Raw genomic sequence first — 26157 nt, 5'->3', positions numbered from 1 at the left:
CATGGTGCGTTTACTACATGAAGAAGGGATCTCAAAGGCTAGTTTGAAGACCATGATGACCCGAATTGCTAGTACTCCAATAATCTACTAAACTTTGGCAAACTGATCTATATCCCTTTTTATAACCTTTCAGATTATCTGATAAAACAGAAATTAGAATAATGTTCACTGATTTTCAAAGCACCCCACAAGACCTGGCCAAAAGAAGCATAATGCCCTCCAGTAGCATGATCAAAGCAGTAAGCCTGTGTCCAACAAAAGAAAAGCACACTCCCTACGCAGGAGGGACTTTCTCAGCCTACTCCTGTTAACAGCCCTAGCTTTGCTAGTGATGGAAACAGAGTAAGCACCCCTGGTGCCATGCTAATTAGAAAGTGTACATGGAACACTGTAATGGAAAAGTTGAGAAATTTCTCCTTTGAATTGAAATATTATAATTTATAATACTTACGTAAGAATATAGATGGTCTGTTTTGTGAACTAAAAAATAAAATTCTCCCTTAACAGTTGCAATAGAAAATTAAAAACTACAATTTTGAAAAACAAACGACACCAATTTATTTGATTCTGCGTATCTGAAGATCTCCAAACAATTACGACCTGCAAGTACAAACAGATCACAGCTAGCTTCAATACAAAGCCTATTAATGGTTATAGTACCAGATATGATAAGGAAGAATTCTAACATGCCTCTTATGAATCAGAATCACGTGAATGCGCCAGTGCACTGTTTTCTTCACTGGCATGGTCCAAAGGAACATATATTTCCCCTCCAGTTTCTCCCCACTGCTCTCCACTGACAGTTTTCTTTGCAGCAAGAAACACTGCACTCATGTCATCCATGCCATGCTTGATAGCTTCTTCTCCATCTCCATAGCCATGCTCTTCAGCATACTTCCTCACATCATCTGTAATTTTCATGGAACAAAACTTCGGCCCGCACATAGAACAAAAGTGGGCTACTTTAGCACCTTCTGCAGGAAGGGTCTCGTCGTGAAATTCCTGAGCAGTCGTAGGATCAAGAGACAATGCAAACTGATCTTTCCAGCGAAATTCAAAGCGTGCCTTACTCAAAGCATCATCCCATTCTTGAGCAAGAGGATGCTGTTTTGCTAAATCTGCTGCATGGGCAGCAATCTTGTATGCTATGACACCAGCCTTGACATCATCTCGATTAGGCAAGCCAAGATGTTCTTTGGGAGTAACATAACAAAGCAGTGCAGTACCAAGTGCACCTATATTAGCAGCACCAATAGCTGAGGTTATATGGTCATAGCCAGGAGCAATATCTGTTGTGAGTGGGCCAAGTGTGTAAAATGGTGCCTCATTACACCAATCCAGTTGTTTTTCCATGTTTTCAGGAATCTTATGCATTGGGATATGACCGGGTCCTTCATTCATCACCTGCACATCCTTTTCCCAAGCACGACGAGTAAGCTCGCCTTGAGTAGCAAGTTCTGCAAATTGTGCAGCATCATTGGCATCATAAATAGAACCAGGTCTCAAGCCATCTCCTATAGAAAGAGAAATGTCATATTGATTACAAATGTCAAGGATTTCATCCCAATGCTCATATGCAAAATTCTCTTTATGATATGTCAAGCACCATTTTGCATGAATGGAGCCTCCTCGAGACACAATTCCAGTCATCCGCTTTGCAGTCAGAGGAATATAACGAAGCAGAACACCAGCATGTATTGTGAAATAGTCTACTCCTTGTTCAGCTTGTTCAATCAGAGTTTCCTTAAAAATCTCCCAAGTCAGCTTCTCAGCAATTCCATCAACCTTTTCAAGAGCTTGATATATTGGTACTGTACCCACTGGCACAGAAGAATTACGCAAAATCCACTCACGAGTTTCATGAATGTGTCGACCAGTGGATAAATCCATTATTGTATCTGCACCCCACATGGTTGCCCACTGTAACTTTTGAACCTCCTCTTCAATTGAGCTTGTCACAGCCGAGTTTCCAATATTTGCATTTACCTTCACCAAAAAATTTCTCCCAACTATCATAGGCTCCAACTCCAGATGTTTCTTGTTTGAAGGAATAATAGCACGACCACGAGCCACCTCAGAACGAACAAATTCAACATCAACATTCTCTCTTGTAGCACAAAACAACATCTCTTCAGTTATCATACCTTGTTTTGCATAAAACATTTGTGTGAAACAACAATCATCACGTCTTTCGCGGATTTCAATCCATTCCTTTCTAATCTTAGGAAGACCTATGCATTCAATGACAAACAATCTCTTGTGATAGCCAGCTAAGAAGATAACCTTAATAAAAAGATTATCTAGTAAATCAACTCAGAATATAAAAGTAAGCAGACTAAATGGTTCCAGACTCACCAATCCGAGGATTTATATTTTGAGGACCGCTTGTATCATATGCATCAAAATAAGGCTCTTGTCCAGACAAGTGTATGCGACGAAATGGAACATGCATGATGAAGCCATTTGGCTTATGAATAACTTCCCTAGAACACAGATAGCAAAACATTATTTGCACTGCTGCACATTTTCTTTTCCTGATCTATATTATGATTTTTACTAATAATAAATTCCAGAATCCACAATCTCATTGGCCAAAAAGTGATAAAATTGTGAATAATACATTCGATATTCATATTGATGAATTATTAGATAAAAAATATAATATTTAGTACAATTTCCCTACATAAGAAACTTAAGCTGAATGATGAGTTTTGCAAAGAAATTTAACTATGATGCCTAAGATGACATCTACAGATTCAAAAGAAAAACCAAGAAATCTGTGTCTTCTTTATTCACACAAAATATATACCTGGATTCCTTTGTGCTGCTGGGGAAACATTGTTCAAATGATGGAAGTGGCAAAAACTCTGGAGCTGATGGATCCACTGTATGTCGATTGCGCTTGTCCTTCCCCAATCCAACAGAAGGACCTACCGTCAATGTGGCCCTTATCCCTAAATTCCTGAGCCTCCTAATGTCATTTGTTCCACTTCCAACAATTGATATTTTATGGAAATTGTCAGTGCCTCCAAAGGATGTGGCCTGTGCTACTTTCATAACATCCCCTCGGCTACTATGACCCGAAGCATAGATATCCTTATGCACAAGTGAAGTTGAAGTTGCTGACATGCACGCCATGCCTGAAATTATAACATGATCAACAGCCTTACTTTCCAAAAGAAATATGTAAGCACAAGGGATCTGTTCTACAAAAACAGTGACTGCTTAGTTAATCAGTACTAATCGTATTCTAACTTTCTTGAATGATGATTGCTTTAATCGTATTCCCTTGGGCATCCTAAGCATCTAATATAAACTGAAAGGAGTAAAAAGGGAGGAAAGTCACAGATTAATTTCAAAATACCTTTCTGTAAGGCTCTAGAAATCTCAACCAAACTTACACAATACTTTACAAAAAATTCTCATTTGAAATATTAGATTCGATGTTAATTGAATAAATATATAGCTTTATTTCTTGAAAGTAAGAGACATTCACCTACAGGGTTAAGAGTCCAGTTGATGAACTCTGAACCAAATACTTCGTGAATCCACACCAACCCATCGAACTAAACCCTTAAGAAAGGAACTTGCATTTGATGAGCATTGTAGTGTTGCTAAGTTCAGTAAGGAAGGCACAGCACATATAGGCACCAATTTGTAATAAAATAACTCGAAATCAAGTACTTAAGAATTTGAATCCATGCCAAACAACCAGACTAGAGCCTTCAGAAATGAACTCACATTTTAAGGTTTTTACACCCTATTAGTGGAAGGCATGTAAGGTGCATATAGGCATCCGAACATGAGAATAAAAGTCAGAACTAGAAAAGTTACATAATGTTAAACCCACCCTCTAAATCCTTCATCCATATCCCCATAGTTGTTTCTAGGACTTAAGTCAGGGGGTATCCCTACCAATCCTCAATCTGCAAGAAGTTTCACCAGCCTCCCTAGGATGCCCAAACATTTGAAATACTGCCACGAATTTGGCCATCACCACGACATCTGGGATGTTCCCCAGCCATCTTGGGGATACGAGGAATCCATGATGGCAAATTTCTTTTCCAATGTTTTGTTTTCTAATACAAAATTAAATGAGGTGCAGAAATCTTGTTTTCACTAACATAACTAAATTCCATTAAAGAAAGAGTCTGATTTTTTTCAAATTAAATGATTCTTGTGTGATGTCATGGAATCTGGTTTTAGCATTTAAAAATTCATTCCAAGGAAAGATCTCATTAAGCATCACTGAACTCTTGATATGCCCTTTTTTAATTATATTTTTTAGCATTAGATTGATTTTACATTTGCAGATTACTGAAATCATTTTAAAAATTACATTTGATATGAGACAAATACATGCCATATCATCTGCAGCTGGCAGATTTTAAAAGTTGCATTCTCTCTATCTATCAAATACCTATCAATTTTAAAAGTTGCATTTGAATTTTGTACTCTCTAGCATATCACTTGCAGATTTTAATTTTTATTGCTGCTATAATGCTATCAGCAAAGTCAATTGCATTGTCCACCTTCGGTTTAAGTTTAGTACTGAATTTGATATGTTATAAGAATGTCTATAAACTTAAATTTTGATGTTGTGTATAGTTAAACTTGTAAAAATTTGTGCACACACACAGTTTCTAACTCTAGTACTGAATTTAATATGTTATACGAAAGTCTAAACTTAAATTTCAATGTCATGTACATTTAAACTTGTAAAAAATTGATTTTCCATCCCCAAAACACCAAGCCATTTGGCTCTGAATTTGGAAATACAAATGTCACAAACTTGATTTTGATGTTGTGTATAGTTAAACTTGTAAAACATTGTGCGTGTACACTGTGTTCCTGTAAAAAATTGTGTGTACACCATGTTCGTGAACCTGCCGTGAGTTATGTGGGTAATATGATGATCCATGGGCCGAGCAATGCCTGGTGGGTTTTCATGACCAGCCAGGTGACCTGGTGGGTCATGAGCCATGACCCAGCCAGCGGCAGCCACAGGCTGCAGTAAGAAAATATTAAAAAATTAATCACCTCAATGCCTTCTAATTTACCCTAAAAGCATTTCCAACTGCTTTTTATGGGAAGAAGAGAGGAAAAGCAAGAGCAAAGAAAAAAAAGAGAAGCCATAGGTTTGCAACCAGCAGCGAAGAAGAATTTCAAAGAGACCACAAATCACATTGGGGAGGCCATAGGTTTGCATTGAGAGAATCATGGAGGCCATAGCAAGACTTCTAAACGCATTTGAAAGAAGTAAGTGTTAAATTTTGTAGAATTTGTTGTATTTTTTAGGATTTTTATTTTTATTATTATTATTTAAGTTTCCAAATCTTGAATTTTTCCAATTGTAATATATATTGCATACATCAATAAGAGAAGTATGACAATAGCAAACCCTTGATGTTTTTAAGAGAAAAATACAAAGATGTATGTTGCTGATTTCTCTAAAATAAATTATACAATGCACAAATTTGTAATTTTGTCTTATTACAGCAGCCTTCAAGTTTTGAAACATTAATTCTTCCCAATGCCTCCAGAGTGTGAATCTTGGAAATATATTGAAGAGCTTCCTAGTAGACTAAAAAACCAAACAAAATTTATGTTTTGTATAGAAATTTTTCATGTTGGCATCAACAGGTTTAAATACCATGTTGTCAACATACCTAGGAATGATGATGATCCATGTTTATTGGCAACTCCCGAGGCAATTTGTTTCTATTGTGTCTAGTTCGAAACACATGCCAAAGAAAAGAAAAGAAAGAAGAGGCAACATGAAGAGTTAAATGCTATTGGCCCCCATCCATCTGCATCCGCATCCACAGGCTACATTGAAGAGGGTGCTTCCACGCCTCCCTTTCATCCTATTGCTAGTGCTGGTGCTTCCATTGCTGCTCCTTCCAGTGGTACTAATACCCTTGGCCCTAGAGTCCAAAAATCAAAGTTGGGCAGTTACTTTGTGCCACACGCTATTGCCAATGCACAACTCTCTCGTAAGAGCATGGATTGGAACAAAGAGGTCCATGATATTGCATGAACCCAAATATGCAAGTTTTTGTACTTTTTCAACATCCATTTGTTGCAGCCAGGTAATTCTTTTTTATTTGCTTGCTTTACGTTTAAAATTAAATTTTAAAATTTATAGCTTGATGTTGAACTTTACTTTGTTTAATGTTTAACCATAATCTATTTGTGACAGGTCTCCTTTTTGGCAAGGCATGATAGATGTCGTAACCATTTGTTAGGTGGGATTTAAAGCCCCTACTAATACTGAGTTAAGTGGCCCCCTCTTGTTAGAAATGGTTAATGATATCAAACTTGAGTTAGAAGACCACAAGCAATCTTGGAACCAAGAGGATTGCATCATCATGACAGATGGTTGAGAGAATACAACGAATGGGACACTCCTAAATTTTCTCATTTGAGGTGATTGATTATTCTACTTCCCTAAATGCAGTGAAAGTTTTAATTTATATTTTGATTTGCTCAATGTTCCATGATAATTGATAATTATTTTGCTATACTTTCAGGTCACACCATGTTCTTGAAGTTTATTGATGCTTCCTCAAATGTGAAGAATGCCACATTCTCATGAGAGGTTATTGAGGAAGTTATACATGAGGTGGGAGAAGAAAATGTGGTGTAGGTGGTGATGGATAATGCAGCAAGTTATGTTCTTGTTTTTTCTATTGGTAAGATGCTGGACCCAAGATTAATTATTGTGTTGTAATTAGTTGTTATTATATATTAATCTTAAGTAGACTCGAACCCAAGACCTCCCAGATACTTTTATGTATGATCCAAATAGCTTTTCCTTCCTTTACGATTCTTCTTTATCTTCCCTCTTTATACGATATCCTTCTTTCTCTGATAGCTTCCATTCCTTGTCCATGAATCTTGATAGAGGCTACATATACTTGTTCTTGGTCAAGATCATTGTTAGATTTACTCTATTTAATAAATGACATGGAGAGGAAGAAAAGAAAAATTGATCAATGTAATCTTATTTATTTTTATTCATTAAAAAGGGAAAAATACATAATAAAGGAAATTAATATATCAATCTCTTATTGTTTGAAATAATTTCTGTTGTGCAAAAAAAATACTAAGTTGGGCAACCTCCAACTCTAGATACAGGGAATTCAATTAATTGGTTTTCTTCCTATGCCTAAATAATTTTAGTGAAGATTTGTAATTGTTTAACTTTAAATCTAAGAATTGGATTTAGGATTAGAAGATTTAATAATTCTTTAACAAAGAGTCATCACCATCTGCTCCTTTATTTGCTAATGTATCTGCTAATTTGTTTCCTTCTCAAAATATATATTTAATGCTAATATCTTCAAATTTATCGATTATCTTAGAACTTATTCAAGTTTAGAATTTAGTTTCCTCTTTAGGAGTACTACTTTCGTAAAGGCATTTAGAATAATCTAACTATTCAAAGCTAGCATTAGCCTAGAGCATGTATCTAACTTATAATTATCATATTAGCTTGTATTATTAGAATCTCTTCTCCATTTTCTCTGCTTCTCTATTGCCTTCCCTATAAATATGTTTTATGATTGTCTCTTCAAATTCATCAACTATGGTTAGAGCATATTCAAGTTTAGAATTAAGAATCTAGTTTGGGGTCTCTCTTTTTCTTAACACATTTAGGATAATTTGCAAATCACCTTCGATTACTAATTTATTAATAGCCATCTCTCTACTAAGAGTTAAGCCTTCAATCAAGGCCTCTAATTCTACTAAGTTATTAGACATTACTCATAAGGGCTTGGCGTGTTTTGTCAACCATGATCCGTTATCTGAACAAATAATACATCCTAAGCCTATTGGTCATGGATTGCCCTTAGAGGCCCCATCAAAATTTAACTTTAACCATACTACAGGAGGAGATTCCCATTTACATTCTGTCCTAGCGATCTTGTTGTTGGATTTTGTATAGGTCATTGGTGAATTAATTAGGTTAAACCAATTTTTACGCAATTCTACATCCCACTCTGAAAAGAACCTTCCTCCTCATATGAGTTTCTGAAATTATTGTTAGTTACCTCAATAATCCATACGTCCAGTTTATTAAGAAAAGATGTTAGATCCATCCTTTCACTACAAAAATTCTTCTATTCCTTTTTTTCCATAATTCCCATAGCAGTATGGAAGGGGATATTTTACATAATGCAACAAGTTATGTTGTTGCAGCTAAACTTTTAACTTTTAAAGTTTTGATTAAGAGGCATCTATGAATTTATTTTTCTTAACACATCTAAATTTCTAATTAATTTAAAACTATTGCAGGAGAAGTTTTGATGGAGGGGCACCCCAAAAAAAATTGGCCTCCATGTGTCGCTTATCGCCTTGACCTCATGTTAGAGGATATAGGCAAGCTTGAATGGGTCAAATCATGTGTTGATAAGGCCAGGAACATTTGAAAGTTTTAACTACAATCATGCATTGGTCCTTAGCATGATGAGGCAATACACATGGCGAAAAAAGTTGGCTCATCTTGGTATCACAAGATTTGCCTCTTATTCTCACACTAAAATCCTTGTTGAAATCAAAGGCAACTTTGAGACACATCTTTGTTGGTGAGGAGCGGACTGCCTCATTTCATGTTACAATCACTACAGGGATGGGTGTGGCAGATTGTATTTTTGATGAGCCATGTTTTTGGACCCCTTGTGGAGAGATCATGGAGGTAAATATATTTTTGTTTTGTTTGCAGCTTTGCGATTTTTCTTATTCTAAATTTTTGATTTTGACTTAATTGATTTTTTTAACATTATATGCAAGTCACTATACCCCTCGTAGTTCTCCTGCGAGTTGTTGATAGGGAGAAGCCCTCTACAAGTTAATTATATGAGGGCATAGATAGGGCCAAGGAGGCCATTAGATCCAAGTATGCAAGAGTTGAGGATGAGTATGACCCGATTTGGGAGATCATAGATAAGAGATGGTATAACCACCTTCACAGGTTGTTTGCTAAATTTTTTTACATCACTAACCACAACTTACAAACTTGTGACTTAAGGCAACATTTCATGAGATTTCTCTCTCCTCTTGGCAATAGGGGAGACCCCCTTCTTACCGCAAGTGATTCCAATAGAAATATAACTGGAAATTACAAAAACGGCGGTTCTCTTAATCAATTCCTCTCTTTCAGTAATGATTTGCAAGCAACTACGACTTTCAAGCTTAGCAAAAAGGACAAAGTGCTACAATAATACCAGTGGCTTGGGGGTTGACGTAAAAACAACACCAAAGACAGCAGTTATATATTTTTGTAAAACAAATACAAGAACCCAAAGTCTCCTGCATTTGCCTTGTGAGAATTCAAGCAAAATGACCAGTAAACTCTCAAATTTAATAAAAACACTTACAACTAAAGCCCAAAAGTATTCAGCTCTAAGTAATTGCAACCACTACTAACTATCACAATTTGTCCTTTTGCAACACAAACTCTTCAAAAGTTCAAATTGACTCTAAATACAATAAGCAACTCAAAGATTGCACAATTGAATTCAAATATTTTTTGAACAAAGCAAAAAATTCACAATCAATTCAAGACAACCTCTTGCCACATAGCAGTTTGAACTTGGCACAAAGTCTCAAAACAACCCGACTCTTTTATTAAAAGCAATTTGATTTACATACAAGCACAAAGTCTTAAAGTGCACAATACAAAGTAAAAGAATTTACTTGCCTTGCCCAAAGATGATTATTTACAATGAGCTCCCTCCTTAACATAGGAAAAGAGATAGAAAGGTGGAGAGAAAGGGGCAAACCCTCAAACACCTTGACTTATTCAAAAACAAACTCCTAATCAACTTTGACTAATTCAAAGTTGCATGCCTAATGCAGTTGCAACTTGATTACATGTTACAACTTTGCCTAAGGGAGTGAGTCTTCTTTCTATTGACATTCAAAGAGTTTTTATTGGTAATTTTAAACTGCAAATTAGAGATAAGATTTAGCTCATGAAATTTCCATTATTCACACACTTGTGCACAACACTTCATCATTATCAGCTTTTGGTTACTCAATGTGAAGGTTCTTCCCCAATGACTCTAATTAACAAATCCAAAATGGCTCCCCAAACTTGCTAAGCATCTAAGAAACTAACAAAAAGCATATTATTGTAATAAATGCTAATTCTTCTAATAACATTGAAAATCAAATTGCAATCTACATCTCTCATTGCAGCTCATTGTTCTTCTAGACCAAAGAATTGACACTTTGCACAACATCCCAAGTCTTTATATACCATCATGCTTCAATTGGCAAACAACAATTTAATTTACCTTTCCCCCATCCATCCCATAGATACATCCAAACCTTTACCTCCTTCATTTGATCCAAATGCCTTTTGTCAATATCATTATACTCCTAAACATGATATTGAGTGGTGTATGCATCTAGGACGTGAAGTCCAAGACCTCATTGACTCTAATATCGTGCAGGTGGATGTTGTGAATGATAAAGGGAATAAAACCACAGCACCTCCTAACCAAAACCTGCAAATTTTCACTAATCCTTTGCCTTCTCGTTCCACAAATGTCATTGAGCCTAATTTGATTGCATATATATGAATTATCAAACCAACCAAGCTGAAAATCTAGCACGTGTGATTTAACCTTGTCCTAAACAAGAGAGACCTAAACCAAAGCTTGCACCTAGTATTACTTTACCAAAGTAAAAACTCAATGCACTTGATGGACCATTATACATTATTGATAGAATAAGCGACAAACCCACACATGGAGTGGTTATTGATCTATATGGTGAATGTGCTTACTAAAGAATTTCTTTACATATGAATTATATCAAGACACTTGAGATAAATCTGAAGTTTAAAGGTAAATGATAATTTCAATCGTCCAATGTTGATTTTACAGCCTTCAAGTTAAAGTTGGACCTAGAAGCTTACATGTTCCTTTTACTACTCCCTACCTCGGACCAAATTTGTATGAAGTTGGGTCATCCAACACTCCTCAATGAAACCAGTGCTAGTGATGTCCCCTTTTGGGATTGCCCTAAAATCATGATCTCAATTAAAGAAAGATATGTCGTATAGTTAGAGTTATAACTCTACCAATTAAAATAGGGATTGAATGAGGGAAGCACAATATGGTGCCCAAGGCATCCCTATACAACAACCCCCTTGGCCAACATGGGGCAAGATACTATCCATCCAACATGAGGTGGTCTACCTAGTGGGGGAATGCATCAATGCCCTCCAAATTCATGTTACTTCATTCATCCACCTATGATTGTGACTTCTCTTAACTCAATTTCAACAATTAAAAAAAGAAGTGGTTAAAGAGAAAGCTACAACAAGGAGCTCAGAGTATTCCTCTTATTTAGGACCAACGAAGGTACACCTCCCTTGGTCCACATGTGGTAGGACATCATCCATCTGTCATGGGCTGGCCTCCATGGAAGGAATTTCGTATTTTCTATTCCTCCTTGTATTTCCTTACCTCCACATAATTGTTTGTGGGGAAATAAGTAAAATAAGGAATAGCATTTTATATTATTGCTTTTACAAATTCATTGTAATTAATATACTGCCACAATTTATACCACAATATTATCTATATCAACCAAATTGCTGAATGAGAATGCGGGTTCTCATAATGCAGATAATCTGCTCTGAATTCCTCTCTCTTTTTTTTTTTAATCAAAAAATGGATGAGGCCTCAATTCCTTTCTCTTGTTCGATCTTCATTGATTGATTATCAGCCGATCGATTATTGATTTGTAGATTTGTATATTTGATCTATTCCCTTTGACATCTTGCTCCAAGAAGAGGTATGCCTTATTTAGTCCTCATGAGACGATGAATGGTCACAACCTTTCGCAAGGTCCTTTCGCAAAAAAGAGGTGCCTCCTTTACAAAACTGCTGTCTTCTTATTCCAGTGGGTCTGATTTTCTGATCATAGATTTAATGCTTCTTTCCATGTGATGATACTTCCTTTGATTTGCATATTCTGCTTTCAAATATGCTGTATTCATGTGTCTTCTGTGTAATAATATGCATTCATATATCAGCTGCAATAATATGTACTCATGTCTTCTGCACCAAGACTGCTCTAATTCTTATTCCCTTTTTCCTTCTCAGCCTGTTCTTGATAATTCGATGATTTCTTCAAATGAGACTCACTCCCTTCCATGTGGTAGGAATGGTCATGTCTTTTAGTCTTGAATAGAGACAGTTTGCCATTACCACCCTTTCCTTTCATTCGCTGCTCTTCAAGAATCGCTGCTTGGTGATGGTTTCCATCACTTACAAATAAGTAATAATTAATATCATTGACTCAAGATAAATAATGGATTGTAGAGGGTTTATAATTTGTTCCTGTCTTGGAGTTTTTCTGTCATTCTGATAGGCATAAGGAAGTGATCAATATATATTTCCTCTGTTGTTACATATTCCTTTTAATCTGGTTATCCCTTCAATATAAATAATCATTGACATTTCATTTTTATTTATTTTATTTTGGGTCTGCTCGATTCACTTAAAACCCAGACATTATTATTTATAAGTATGGTCTAGATCTTCTCTTAGTTTGGGGATATGACAATGCCTTTCATACTCTATAAGTTCCTGAAATTCTCATTTGAAGAACAGGTGCATACTATGTTTAATTGTGGGTTCTAGTCCTTCTCTAGGCATGGAAACTTTACAATTGACTACTTTTGGCCTCAACAACCCCAACGTATGCAACCTCATGAAGGCTCTTCGTTCTTTTCTTACCACAGCTATAAAGCCAAGAGAATGGTTCAGTTATTGTTCAATACTTCCTTGAGACCCACTCCAACTACTAACCCTAAAGATCCTTTGATGTTTGTGGATACCAAAGCAAATCTTCCTACCCCATAGGTAATGAAGATTCACTCCTAGACCAGGAATCCTCCACCTCTGCTATCCTACAAAGACAACAAGGCAAATGCCAAGCACTATCTAGGCCTTCTACTATCTCTCAACCTCTACAAGTACAAAGTGAGCAATATGAGCAACATTGGTGCCACACATTGAGCATGCAAAATACAAAGGTACACCTTTTTGGACTAGTAAGATACACAAAAACTTACTAGTTGCCATATAAAAAGACAAGGCGTGACATATTGCTCAATGTGTGTTACCAATGTTACAAATATAATCTTGTCTCTCCAATGTTTTGATAAAAGAATCTTTGGTTTCTTATTACTAAACATGAATGTAATGTCATAACTTATTACTTAAGTTCATACTCCCACTAAGTGGAGCCTAAGTGTAATGTCATAACTTGAATGCCTCTACAATTTCACACTTAGTTTGGACCAACTTTGGCAATTACGCCTAATTTATACGAAGTTCGAGATTTATTTTGTTAATTTGGTGCATTTCCCTATTCACAACCTTTTTGCGACTCAAACAACTGGGACTTCTATATAGGGTACCCCACTCCGTGCAATTTGGTCTTGAATTTCAAAATATAAATGTTGGCTTCCCAAGAACAAAAAATTTGCCCTCTGATGTCGACCCTCCCTAAAAATTAAATTTGAAAGGGTATAAGTTGCATATGGATATACAACTTGTTGGTTCCCAAAATCGTAAATTAGAATCCTACGAGCCTCAACTGCTCGAAGTTGGTATATCTAATCGGTTGTGGCCAACTTGACAAGATCAATCAATTCAATTTGGATCTTCTGCACTTTTGGTTCTACAAAACCAAGGCCGGTGCACCTAATCCTGGATAACAAACTTGGATCCAAGACGTTTATAGCAAAAAGATTTTAACGCGAAGACAATTTCTCGAAATGGCAAGAGGTTAAGGAAACTTCTGGATTGCAAATAGTGAGAATTTATCTTCGAAAATATGATTAATAAACTTGTGAATGCTGAAATAAGATTAAAAGTGAATTATTAAAACAAATAGATATCAAACCCTTAAAGGAAAGAGATTAGAATATTGCCAACATATAAATTGAGAATTATGAGCGAGTTAATGATCAATGCTAAAATTTAAAAGGGCAATAGAGTCAAAACTATATGTTTTCACATACAACTCTATGATATTATGTATATTAAATCTATAAACAATTCAATTATCAGGATGCGTCAAATCACTTCATATTCATGCGTATTTGAACCAGTCTATAATGCTTTAACCCTTATAGAGACAAAATAGATACAAATAGGGAAACAATCACAATATTTCACAATATTTGTATTTATAGGGTTTAAATAGCAATGGACAATTTGATCCACTTATCCTAATAACAGATTATTAATAGAAAATAAAAATGATTATAAAGGACGAAATATATAGTAATTTAACTCTAAAGCAAATGAAAAATCTTACTGATTATATTGTAGAGAAATTCGTATTGAAGACACTCAAATGTTGATGCTCCACTCAACACAATTTTATCTCACACACACTATATCGAAATGTATGCCCAATAATTCAATATCCAGGAGCTTGGTTCAAAATTCAATCTTTTTCAAGGAAGGAATTTTAATAACATGTATGCTTCAAAGTTTGCAGAGTTTTTGGTAGATATGAACGGTGGTTTTACTTAGTTTTACATGATGGTTTTACTTAGTTTTACATGATGGTTTTACTTAGTTTTACATGATATATTTATAGAGAATGAAGATACATTCCCTCAACCATCGCATCCCCTCTAAAAACCTAATCCATTTTAATAACTATAACTGCACTAGTTATTATTATTTAAACTTTGTATTTGTTTTAGAACAATAACTCTAGGATTATCAGGGGATCTAAATCATTCCAAAACCACCGCCAAATTCATTGATATGCTTCTTCTGACATTCGAAGGGAACCTTTATCACTTTGAATCATCCGCAAATGGTAATTCATCCTTACCTCTACACTTTGATGACACAAAAGAAGATCCGAGTCCATGCTAAGTCGTGATATGACTTCTTCAAAGATTATGATGATTTGGACTTGTAATGCAATTGCCGTTAAATTGAAACTATCGCTGCGAATCTTGATGGCACAGACACCAATCACGCATAGCATCCAATCATCTTCATTTGCCAATGCGAAAAAATGGATAGTGTCCTCACATTCCCAGTAACTCCGTCAATCATATAAAAATTGCAAATGACAGAAGCATGGTTTCCAGGTATAATTGATGTTGTGTGATGACATCGTTTTTTCCATAACTGCAGATATTCCTTACTGAGATCAACCACGGGCCCTCATTTCTGTAAGAGACACAAAAAGAAACTTCATTAGATTATACAAGAATGGTCAGCAATATATAACCTTCGCTTGTGAAACCCTGCAAGATAATAAGTGATAAAGCTCTCAATATCATGAATTCTTTTCAGAATGGCACTTCTCATGATGATAATATACTTCAGGACACTCCAGAACAGGGTGTTTGTTTTTCTCCAGACCTGTAATAGAACATCGCTGGCTGTATAACAAAAACAAAAACATGGCCTATGATCCCCTTTCTCCATCAATTCTCATCATAAAAGGATGCAGCAGAGATATTTGGTGTGCTAGAGTACTTGTGATCCTTGACCTGAATGCACATCTTTATGCTCAGAAAGTAATCTGGTATGCTCTCAATGATACATCTGTGACTGAATCCCTTAATAATTCTGCCAAATAATTTCATATACTTGACACAATGCCATGGGCTGAGATGCCAATGTCCTTCAAATTGTCCATGTGCTTATTCTGATTATCAAACTTCTGCAAAGGATGACTCACAGTAGTCACTTAGTTATATACGACAGTAGCAAGTGTATTGCAGATAGGAGTGTGTGATTTCCATTGTTTCCGGTACAGTAGATTTCAAATATGGCCAACAGCATCATGGTGTACTACTTTTGAAAAATACTACAGAATGCTTATACCCTGTCATGATCAATTCAATGATTGCTAGCCCCTTTTTTTATAAACACCTTCAGCATGCTGAGATTTCACAGTCTCTATTTTATCTATGCCATTAATGTTGCACCCAAATTTCAAATCTTGCATAAATGGAGCCTAGAATTTCGGGCTCCATCACAACTCTCTCATTTCAAACTAAGTTTCAAGAAGTGTTCAAACTTATCCTATTGACCACACACAATTCAATTGAACACAGACCTGCAATCAAGAGAAAAGAAATTCAAGCATACATCTCTGTTCCAGCAATCACAATCAATCTCCATGTGTTTCTTCATGATGAAGCATGCATTAAATCTAGCAACATCAAGCATTTGTGAGACTTCAAGCTAAGGGTTTCATACTTGAGGTTATATTTGTCAATTCAAGCATTTTCGTTATAATTTAGCCTTTGTCCTCCCTAGGACAAGCTCTCGTTTACATCACAATTAGCTGTTGTGAAGGTGGAAACACCAATATGGGGTTTGACTTAGGCAATCCCCTATACAGAACAATACATTCCCCTTTTACTGTATATGCAGGTTCAGATACAACAGGGAAAGTGTTGCAGGAGTGCAGAGCAATTTGTCACAGGTTGAAACAACTTTTGAACAGGCAAAAACACCTAGACAATGATGCCCAACACACGTGTCTGACTATTTTGCGATCAAATTTCGAGAGAAAAATATACAAGGCCTCCAAACTGCAATTCTACTCCTTTCTATCAACATAAACACCCTCTAACTGGGGTGCCTTGCACACCAATCCAACACTTTCAACCTCCATTTGGAGATCCAGGTTCCTTTCTCTGTCAGTTTCCAAATCTTGTCTACCATGTAAGCAATTTGTTACGTAATCTATTGTGATTGTTGAAAGTCATCATTTTTCTATCATTAAGCCTAAATCTTACATACATTAATTCCAATTCCACCGAATCCCCCAACAGAAACATACATCCAAGCATTCAGATATCCTATTACAATTTTCACTGAGCCTATTTATTTTCCCAATAAATATGGACAGTTGAGATCCTAGTTTGCTTCCATAGGATAGTACCCCATTTTCACACACATCAAATAATACACAGAACTTTATCAAATGGTGCCACTTTGTCACTTCATATTCAATACAAGGCTGTCAAGAGGAAGCCCTGTCCAATGTTGATCACTAAACAATGCAAGAGCAATGAAATGTCAGAGATATTGTTAGAGGTTCAAGAAAATGGATGCTTGGTCATGAAGACGGCAAACTAGTTAAGCGATTGATGCATTGAATTTGAAACTAACAATGACAATGATGCAAGGGTAATGTTGACTATGCAATGAGGTAATTACCAACTTCATAAATTTGCCCCTAGGAAGAATTCCTACTGTAGATGGGAGCTGGAAAAAACAGCCTTTTGAAAGGTGGAGGTTTCATGATGGATATACCCAGTAATGCCAGTGCAACTGAGATTATGTTAGTTATCCACATCTCCTACTTTTGAGCGTACATGGTTTTACTTATTAATTTTAAACAAAGTACAATCTTTGGCCTTTACTAACAGACTTCAATTTGTTTGTAGCTTTGGAAAAGCACAACCAAGGACCCTCTAAGCATTTCATGAGTGTAATTTATACTGTGATGTATCCTGGTATTGATAATCACATCAACAGAGGCATGCATAACCTAAGTTTTTTTGTGTTCTTTTGGTGTGGGATTCAGGATTGTGCAGAGATTTCGGGTTTTTCTTACCTTTCAAAATACAGATTCTGAGAATCTTCATAACCATTTTTATCAAATGCCAATATTAAATTCCTTTTTCCTCATTTAAAGAAGGATGAGAAAGCTAGATTTTCTTTGGCCGGTTTTCTCTTGAAAGAAAACTTGTGGCAGCTATAATAATTTCCATTATTATTTGAAAATTGAGATGCAATTTGAAAGGTTGGATAAACAAACTCTTCACTAACTGCAGCTTGCTGAACACGGGATATGGCATGATAAGGAAAACCTTCCACACCAATATTCCCAAAACAGTTCATTCTGCAGTAAAATATGATGAGATTCTTACAATTATACCATATGATTACAACTAGGGACCAAGTAATCACCAGCAAGGGAGTAGAACGAAGTAAGAACCAACATTACAGAAGATATTTTTTTGTATTATAGTGTTGCTCAAAACATGTAAAACAATTAAGAGCAAAGCAAAGGGCTAATCTCTTCAGTGCAGATAAAAGTCTTCTGCATGTGAAGGTTCCTGTTCTGAGAGAGGGTCTCATATGCAGGATGAGGCAGAAAATGGCATTCGACATGTCTTTGCTGATAAATCAAGATGATTTCAATTAATTTTCTTTGATAAAGATAATACAAGGAAATTATTACACCTAGGCTTGCGGCAATGTAACAAACTCATGAACCGAAAAAAAGTCAAAATGTAAACATAAATAATCAGGATAGACCAATACACTCTTCCCCATAGGAATCCACACCCTCTGGATATTAATACAAAGTATAAACAAAGACAATAGAGTAAGGTATCAAAACAGCTCCAACTCAAATTCCACGGAAAACATAGATCATACTTATGCACGCTGTAATACAGTCCAAAGTTAAGGTCAAATGATTACCACTGTGATGAACAGGGTGACTGACTTCTGAGCGGTACTGCCCAAAACCTTTCACAACTGCCACGTTTAAGAGCTGGTTGCAGTCTTTTTATCCTTTTAAGTGTTTATCAAGTTTTGGGGACAGAAATTTTTTTCTCAAAATTTGCTTATGTTGTGGTGAAGCTATTAGAACACATTATACTTTTTTTTTTTCAATTCAAAGTAATTAAACTGAAAGAAAAATTCAAAGTAATTAAACTGAAAGAAAATGACTTTTAACAGAATAAAACCTGAATTTTTTATTGTTTCAAACAAGTAATGAAGAGCATATGAGTTGGCATTTTCAGTACGTCTGTATATCACTAGTTATTGAATGTTTACGATGGTTAAGATATTCCAGGTTTCTGTTTGAGATGAACCAATGCAAATAGGATTAATGTATGATCTGAATTATTAGTTGACCAAATAAACTCACCTCACCTTACTAATTTTCCGTCATTATTCCTTTGGAAAAGAAACACCAGTTAATATTACAATTCCTACTCCTGATACTATCAGCAAAAGGAATGAGTATTTCCATTGAAAGGTTAAAACTCCATGTAGATAATAGAGAATAAAAATTGTCCATCGTGTATTTCGACTACAATGTATGCTCACAGTATTCCATTGAAGCATGAATTCACATAGCCATAAGACTTCTGATGGGGAAAGTTAAAAGTTAAAGTTAAAGTAATGTCTTCGGCGGAATTGGACTGAAAACCCTTATAAAAATATTTTAAAATAATTAATAATCAAAATACCTCCACAAATTTATGTATAGCTGGCCAAACAAGCACTTAATCAGCTCAACATCTCTTCCTTTTCAACATACCACGGTTGGCCACAAAATAACCAAGAAACCATTAATGAATTGCTTCAAAATCGGAGAAAATGGAACTGCTAATGAAACATCTATAGACATAAAAAGAACATTGTAACATAACTGATTTTTTTTATTATTTCGCATGAAAAAGTTGCGGGCCATCCCCAGCATTGTTAACCCTTGGCCATTCTAGGGATATCAGAGCAGTATCATGCAATCTAAGAAACATGACACAACCCATTTTTTACGGATGTTCTTGGATGACCCCAAATTTCAAAAATGGAAATGCAGAGCATCACCTTGAGCTATCCATATCATCATCCCGAACCCTGAGGATATGTTCCGATGTAGCACATTATTGCGGGTGCTTACCAATTGTCTTACGTCAGAGATCAAATTTGATGGTCACATGCCTAATTATGATTTTCAACTGTTAAATACGATAAAAAGATTTGAAGGCTGTGTCAGACCCAAAATGAAAATTTGGGCAGACCAGCAACAATTCAAGAGAAATATGCTACTATGAATTTAGCTCTGGCGTTTCCTACTTTTACATATCTAAGGCAAATGTTCAATCGATTATTATTTAGCCATCTCTTTACCCCCACCTCGCTGTTCTTACGTGATCCAATCTCTCGGCATCTTTTATTCAAGGTCTTTTAACTCTACCATGTGTGCATTGTAGAACTAAAAACCATTTGCACCAACCTAGAACAAAACTAGAACCAGCGTTCAGTTAACATTACAGCTTTTTATATCTAACAAATGATCCACATTCTATGAAAATTCTTACACACATTTCTTTAACGCTCAAAAGGGAAACTAAAAACTGTACCGCTTAAGTTGTTTTCCCAAAGTGGTGTACAGTCACTTAAGAGATGAATCAGAGCTCAAAGTTAAGCAACGCCCTTTGTAAACTCAACGCCTGCAATCCATAACAAATCTACACAAATCTTGTGATGTTTAGAAGTGAACCAATCACAACTTGCATGAAAGATTTTAAAAGAACTGGGATCATACAAACCACTGGCAAAGAGAGAGAATAACATATGCAGCGAGAGCCCCGCGAAGAATGGAGAACTTGTATAGGTGTCTGCCTTATTATTATCTCCATCACCCGTGTGAAGAGACTACGTGGAAGTTATTCGGTGGAGGAGACAAATATCCAAGGTGTGTTATAATCCACTACCATATTCCTAGACTTCTATCATAGCCAAAAATATCTAGGCCGGGGGATTCTCGGATCAGATATGACTCTTGACGTTTTTCGCCTTTTTAGTTGTTTTTTAAAAACTTAAGCCTGTTAGGTAAGTAGAAATAAATGGTAATTGAAATGAAATGAAAGGTTTTAATAACGTAAGACCACCTTCTAAGAGATCAAAAGGACATTTAAGTGTCATGTTGAATTTTCTTCAAGTTGTTCTTTTTGTTGTGGAGTTGTATTAGAAGATTAGTCTTTTTGTGTAACCTTGTCTCCTCGAAAAGTTCCTTCATGGTACTCACTTGTAAGTGGTCCTTGTACTTATTGTGAATATCTTCGTAAGCCATACACTCCTTCACGAAGTCTCATTTTGCTTCTACCACACCCTTGTTGCAAAATGTACATGTTATTTCTTCCCACCCCTCGTTAGGCACCTTCCATCTACTAGTTTCACATTGTAAATGATGAGAGTTGGTCCTTAACTGGGTAGTAAAAATTTTGGCCTTGCCTTTAATTATAGATTCTAGATAGTCTTTGCCTCCATGTTCGGCTGTGTGATTAAATTATTTGATGTAATATGTTTTTTTCCTACCTAACATATTAGTCCACATGACAGATTTGAATTTCTCTAACACCCATTTCTTTATCTCTATATTGGTGTTTGCACATTCCTGAGGGTTAATGTTCCATTTGTTCAACCACTTCTTGTTTGTTTCCTCCACGTTTTTTTCCTACGTTCTAGCTCCTCCCTAACTGTCAATTTAGGCCAATGATGATTATCCATATTTCTCACTTTGTTTAAATAGCTAAGCAATCAGATTATAGTTGAGGCCTCAACTAGAAACATGTTTGCCTCCACTAAAATGATCTCATAAGACACTATTGACTTGACCTTGATATTAGAAGTAATGAGATGCTTTTGGATTCTTGAACTATTGTTGTCATTTATGGTTTAATAAATTGCTCCCCCAAACTTAACACCAATAAAGAATAACCGGAACCAGCAAAAGACCAAAGAGGGTCTTTTTGTTTTCCAATCCCATAGTTTCGCTTTCTTGCAACTATTTTGAAGGAGGTGTATCTTGGGTCCTCTTTACACTAGGGCGATACTAATTTCTTATGGGTTGAGACTTTTTGCAAGTCATCTCACCTAATAAATTGTGATGATGTTAACAATAGATTAATGTATCAAAGCTCATGTCAATAATGGGAGAGGAAGTAAATCTAAATATATAGAATGAGAAAGAATGAGAGTAGAAGAGATAAATATTAAGATATAGATAAGAAATCATTTATAAAGAATATAATGATAAAGTGAGTTGGAGAGACACAAATGTAACATTTTCTCAATAATATTGGTCATTTTTTGCACTTTTAAACTATATATGAGAGGTTGAAATTTTGATAAATCATATAGTATGAATTGGCACTCTTATTATTTTAGAATGATAAATATGACACTCAAATTTATTAATAAACTAATGAATTTTGTCATAGACAATATAATATTTTATTTTTTAATATAGATATATGATATATATATTTACGTATCTTATATTTTTATATTATTTATAACTGTGATGTTGTGAAATATGGGTCAATGGGTTTGACTCAAAAACTACACAATTAAATCCTAATAGCAATATCACAAATTGACTTGTTGTGGAAATTATCTCCTACTCGTCAATTGATGAGCATAAAGGGGCTTTCTAATAAATTGTTCATAAGGCACAACACTTGGTAAAGGTTTTACAAATGGGGTTGCAAGAAGAGTGTGTTTAACCATGGAGGAAACTATGTAGTTAAGTGCACTCAAGCTAGAGTAGTACTGGGATGTGTGACCTCCTAGGTGTTAAATGTTCTATTTATTCTCATGAGAGATGGATTTGTTGTGAATCACTACTCATGAAATATGGGTCAATGAGTTTCACTCAAAAACTACACAGTTAAGTCCTGATAGCAATATCACAATTTGACTTCTTGTGGAAATTATCTCCTACTTATCATTTATTTATAATACTATATTCAAATTAATTTAGAATGTTTTAAAATAAAATAAATCATATGAACTTATGAACAACAAAATCGCTTAATTAGTTTGATATTTGTACAATAAAATATATTTATTTAGAAATTTATTCTGAATTTGAAATTTTTATAAAGATTACTAATTTATACTTATTTTACATTTATTGTAGTTCAATCTCTTTAAATATTTATTTATAAAATATATATTATATTTATTTATTAAAAATATATTATAGATTATTTGTAAATTTAAAAATTAAATTAATATTCAATATTTTTACTAAAATATATATTAAAAGGCACTAAAATTTTATATGTCACAAAATATTCATATAAGAGGTAAGGGTGACAAATTCTACACTTTAGGGACCTTGCAAAAGCATACTATGTATTTTTGTTACATCCCAAATTTTTGATCTTTTAAAATATTCTTATTGCCTTTGTAATGGTTAGTTAAAAACTCTAAGATGTCATGATCTTGTGAAATGGAAGTTATGTTTAACTAATTTAATTCATGTGAAAATGACTTATTAGTTGATTATTGTTATTTTGACCAAAAAATGAATGCTTATATTTTAAGATAAATGTTAGTGGTGGTTAGTCGTTGTTACAGTTATCAGTTATTGTGCTTTCTAGATATTTTGATTTAAAATGGAGGAACATGTTATTATTGTGGAAATATGCATTTTTTGGTTGCAAGAGCACACAAAGGGGGGAAGCATCACTAAACAAGATTTAAGGTATGGGGCACCAATTTAGTCTATCATTAAGCCATCAGGTATGGGTTCTTAACACCTTGGTGAAGGATTTAATAGCTAGGCAATAGAATATACCTTGGACAGTCATGAGCTACTTGGTTGGTTCTTAAAACAATAGAAACATTAAACCTTTAATATCACGAGAGAAACTATTGCCTTTCTTCTATGTTTGACACTATGGAAGTGGTCTATATATATACTACATGTACATATACGTATATGTGTGTGTGTGAGCAATATTATGATAAAAGAACTATATATAATTATACATGCTCTCAAAATTTACACACACACAGATATATGTGTGTGTATACACATATAATTATAAGTAAAATCTAATAGCACGATGACTATATATATATATATATAATTAAACCATGAGAAATTATATCTTTATGTCTAATTTTGGCTCCATATTGATGAGTGTTTGTCACCTTCATATCAACATTATTCCTTTTTTATTTTGAAAGATATGAGAAGTTTCTTATAACCAATGTTTGGCCTTGATCGAGACTTCCTTCATGTAACCGATGAAGCCACGAGGGGCATTATTTACACTCCCCACAACTAAGGACAAGCTTATGGTATATCTATTTTTCTTCTTCATGGGATTACTCTGAGTTGAAACTCTTCCTCTTTCAGGAGACAAGCATTCTTCTTGGAGCACATTACAATACCTCAAGTGCAATATTGGTCAAAATTTTGACAATATTTCCATGTTGGAGTTGTGTTGTCAACCCACGACAACATATTCTAAGTTTGCATTTTAGGTCATGAAATTATTGAGCAAGTCTTATTTCATATGCTACATCTTTTACAATGCATTCTTTTTAGATAAATTCCACTACAGAATGAAGGAACATTATGATAATGTGTATCCATGATCTTGGTTAAGTATCTTAGTCGTAACCAAGGCATAGGAGTATTAAGAACTTTGATAAAATATCAACACCATTTCCATTATACATAATTGTTAGGAATAAGGGATCTCAACCTTGGATAATTCCTATTCTTATTATTTGTTTTGTAAATGTATTTTTTGCAAATAATGTAATTAAGTGTGAGTGTACATGTCTAGTTGGCATATTGATGTGTCACTCCACTTGTATGTGTCGGTATCTTGAATTGTGTGTAAGGAGATCATGGCTGAAATGATTATGACGGATTCCTATGATGCATAAGAGCTATCTCTGAAAGATTTGATGATGAGTGAAGATGTGAAGACATGTGGCAATTGATCATTGAGTACTATACACTCGAGTCTCCATCTAGCACATAGGGTTCAGGGCATCAGCTCGAAAAAAAAAATTGGGTTGGTAAAACCCTAATACAGTTGTTCTTTGGAAGTTGCCCTAAAATGGAAAGTGCATGATATAAGCATTTTTTAAGGTTGCAAATAGGAGAGAGTGAAAAGTGTATTGTCAGTTGCTATTGGATTGGTCTTTCGTGTCCTAAAAGAACTTGCATTACAAGTGTGTCATAACCTTTTGTGTTGAAGATAATACATTGTGCAAGTTTTGGAGGGGTGGGGTTGTTTTACCAAAAGGTTTTTCCCCACCGGCATATCTTTGTGTCTATGTATTTTCTTTCTTTATTTATTTTTTGTATTCATGGTTGACTGCAATATTATTGTTTACATAATATCGAATTTGAAATTGTAAATATTTAATAGGAATTTGCACAATACTTTCCTTAAGGGATTAGAGTAGGAAGTCGTTTCCGCATCGAGTTTCCTTACAATAATAGTTCTTTTATCTATGCATATCGTGTGCTAGTACAAACCCATAGAGTCAGACCCGAAGTGACTCCATTATGACTGTTGAACAAATACTTGTAAAATACATAATATTGAATGTTTTGTTAGATTGTGGTGACTGATCAGGAAAGTACTACACATACTTCATAATTAGTGGGGTTCACGAAAAAAAAAATTTGGTACTATTTGCCATTCGTAGATTTGCCACTAAAGTTATGGTTAGTTATGGCCAACATGTTATAACCCTAAAGTGATTTAATACTTGTATAAAAGGGTTTAGGGTTGGGTATTTTTTCATTATGTTGTGATGCGAAATTGGTTCTTGCGGTGGTATTGAGTTGTAAGGGATTACAGATTGTAATCAGGTTGTAATCACTGGATTGTAATAAGATTGGACTTGCTGTTTGGTGGACATAGCCCAGGGATTGGGTGAACCACGTTAAATCTTGGTGCCTTGTGTTCATTTCTGTGTGATCTATTATTTTCTGTTATTGGTTATATTTGCATGTAGTTTTTATTTATGTCTGTGGTTTATCCTAACATGTTTTGCATAAGGATGGTTCCTTTATTGTTCACAAGGCATATATATGACTTATATAGTGGTATTATCCATATACTAGTTGAGGTAAGAATTAGATTGGTATAAATAATTTTTGATTGATAAAAAAGTACATAGATACCAACAAATCTCTCAAGATGCACCCAAGACCAACAGGGTTGAGTATAAATGGGTGAAGAGGAGAGGTATCCCTACAAGAAAAAAAAAAAAAAAATCAATAACTAAAGTACATGAACATCTAAAAAAAGAAAAGAAAAATGTCTTAGTCCAAGTCATCTCATGGTTGTCCAAAGTATATTCAATTCTCAAGTTGAGTGGTGGTGATCAGGTTGTTCATTTTCCCATCTAAATCCTTGGCCAAGGTAGACTAGAGGCATGCTTTCCATAATCGATCACTAGAGGTCATGAGTACTAGCTAGAAAAGGGGAGGTTGACGAAGGAATTCCTTAGCCTTGTCTATTGCTTAGCCAACACTATAACACCAAAATGCTCGAATGGT

At 34.9% G+C, this 26157-nt stretch overlaps 1 protein-coding gene across 1 annotated transcript; it reads right to left on the bottom strand.

Moving 5' to 3' along the window:
- Window positions 1-533: 533 nt before the first annotated feature.
- THIC (thiaminC) lies at window positions 534-20430 on the bottom strand. The gene is made up of 6 exons (XM_089797688.1): window positions 20381-20430; window positions 20192-20299; window positions 2810-3140; window positions 2356-2483; window positions 691-2231; window positions 534-600 (listed from the first exon to the last, which is right to left on the bottom strand). The coding sequence occupies exons 3-5, from the start codon at window positions 3136-3138 to the stop codon at window positions 694-696; spliced, it is 1995 nt and encodes a 664-aa protein (XP_089653814.1). The 5' UTR covers window positions 3139-3140; window positions 20192-20299; window positions 20381-20430; the 3' UTR covers window positions 534-600; window positions 691-693.
- Between the last annotated feature and the right edge of the window lie 5727 nt (window positions 20431-26157).

The sequence above is a fragment of the Cupressus sempervirens genome, chromosome 8, assembly GCF_028749045.1.
Source record: "Cupressus sempervirens isolate cs-2001-9-10 chromosome 8, ASM2874904v1, whole genome shotgun sequence".
Lineage (NCBI taxonomy): Eukaryota > Viridiplantae > Streptophyta > Pinopsida > Cupressales > Cupressaceae > Cupressus > Cupressus sempervirens.
The sequence above is the reverse complement of the archived record's forward strand: the minus strand, read 5'-3'. Positions and strand labels throughout refer to the sequence as shown.

Coding starts and splice junctions, on each gene's coding strand:
- THIC (XM_089797688.1), bottom strand. CDS start 3,138: ATGGCGTGCATGTCAGCAACTTCAACTTCACTTGTGCATAAGGATATC. Junction 2,484..2,809: donor AGCAGCACAAAGGAATCCAG/GTATATATTTTG, acceptor TCTGTGTTCTAG/GGAAGTTATTCATAAGCCAA. Junction 2,232..2,355: donor AAATATAAATCCTCGGATTG/GTGAGTCTGGAA, acceptor TTGAATGCATAG/GTCTTCCTAAGATTAGAAAG.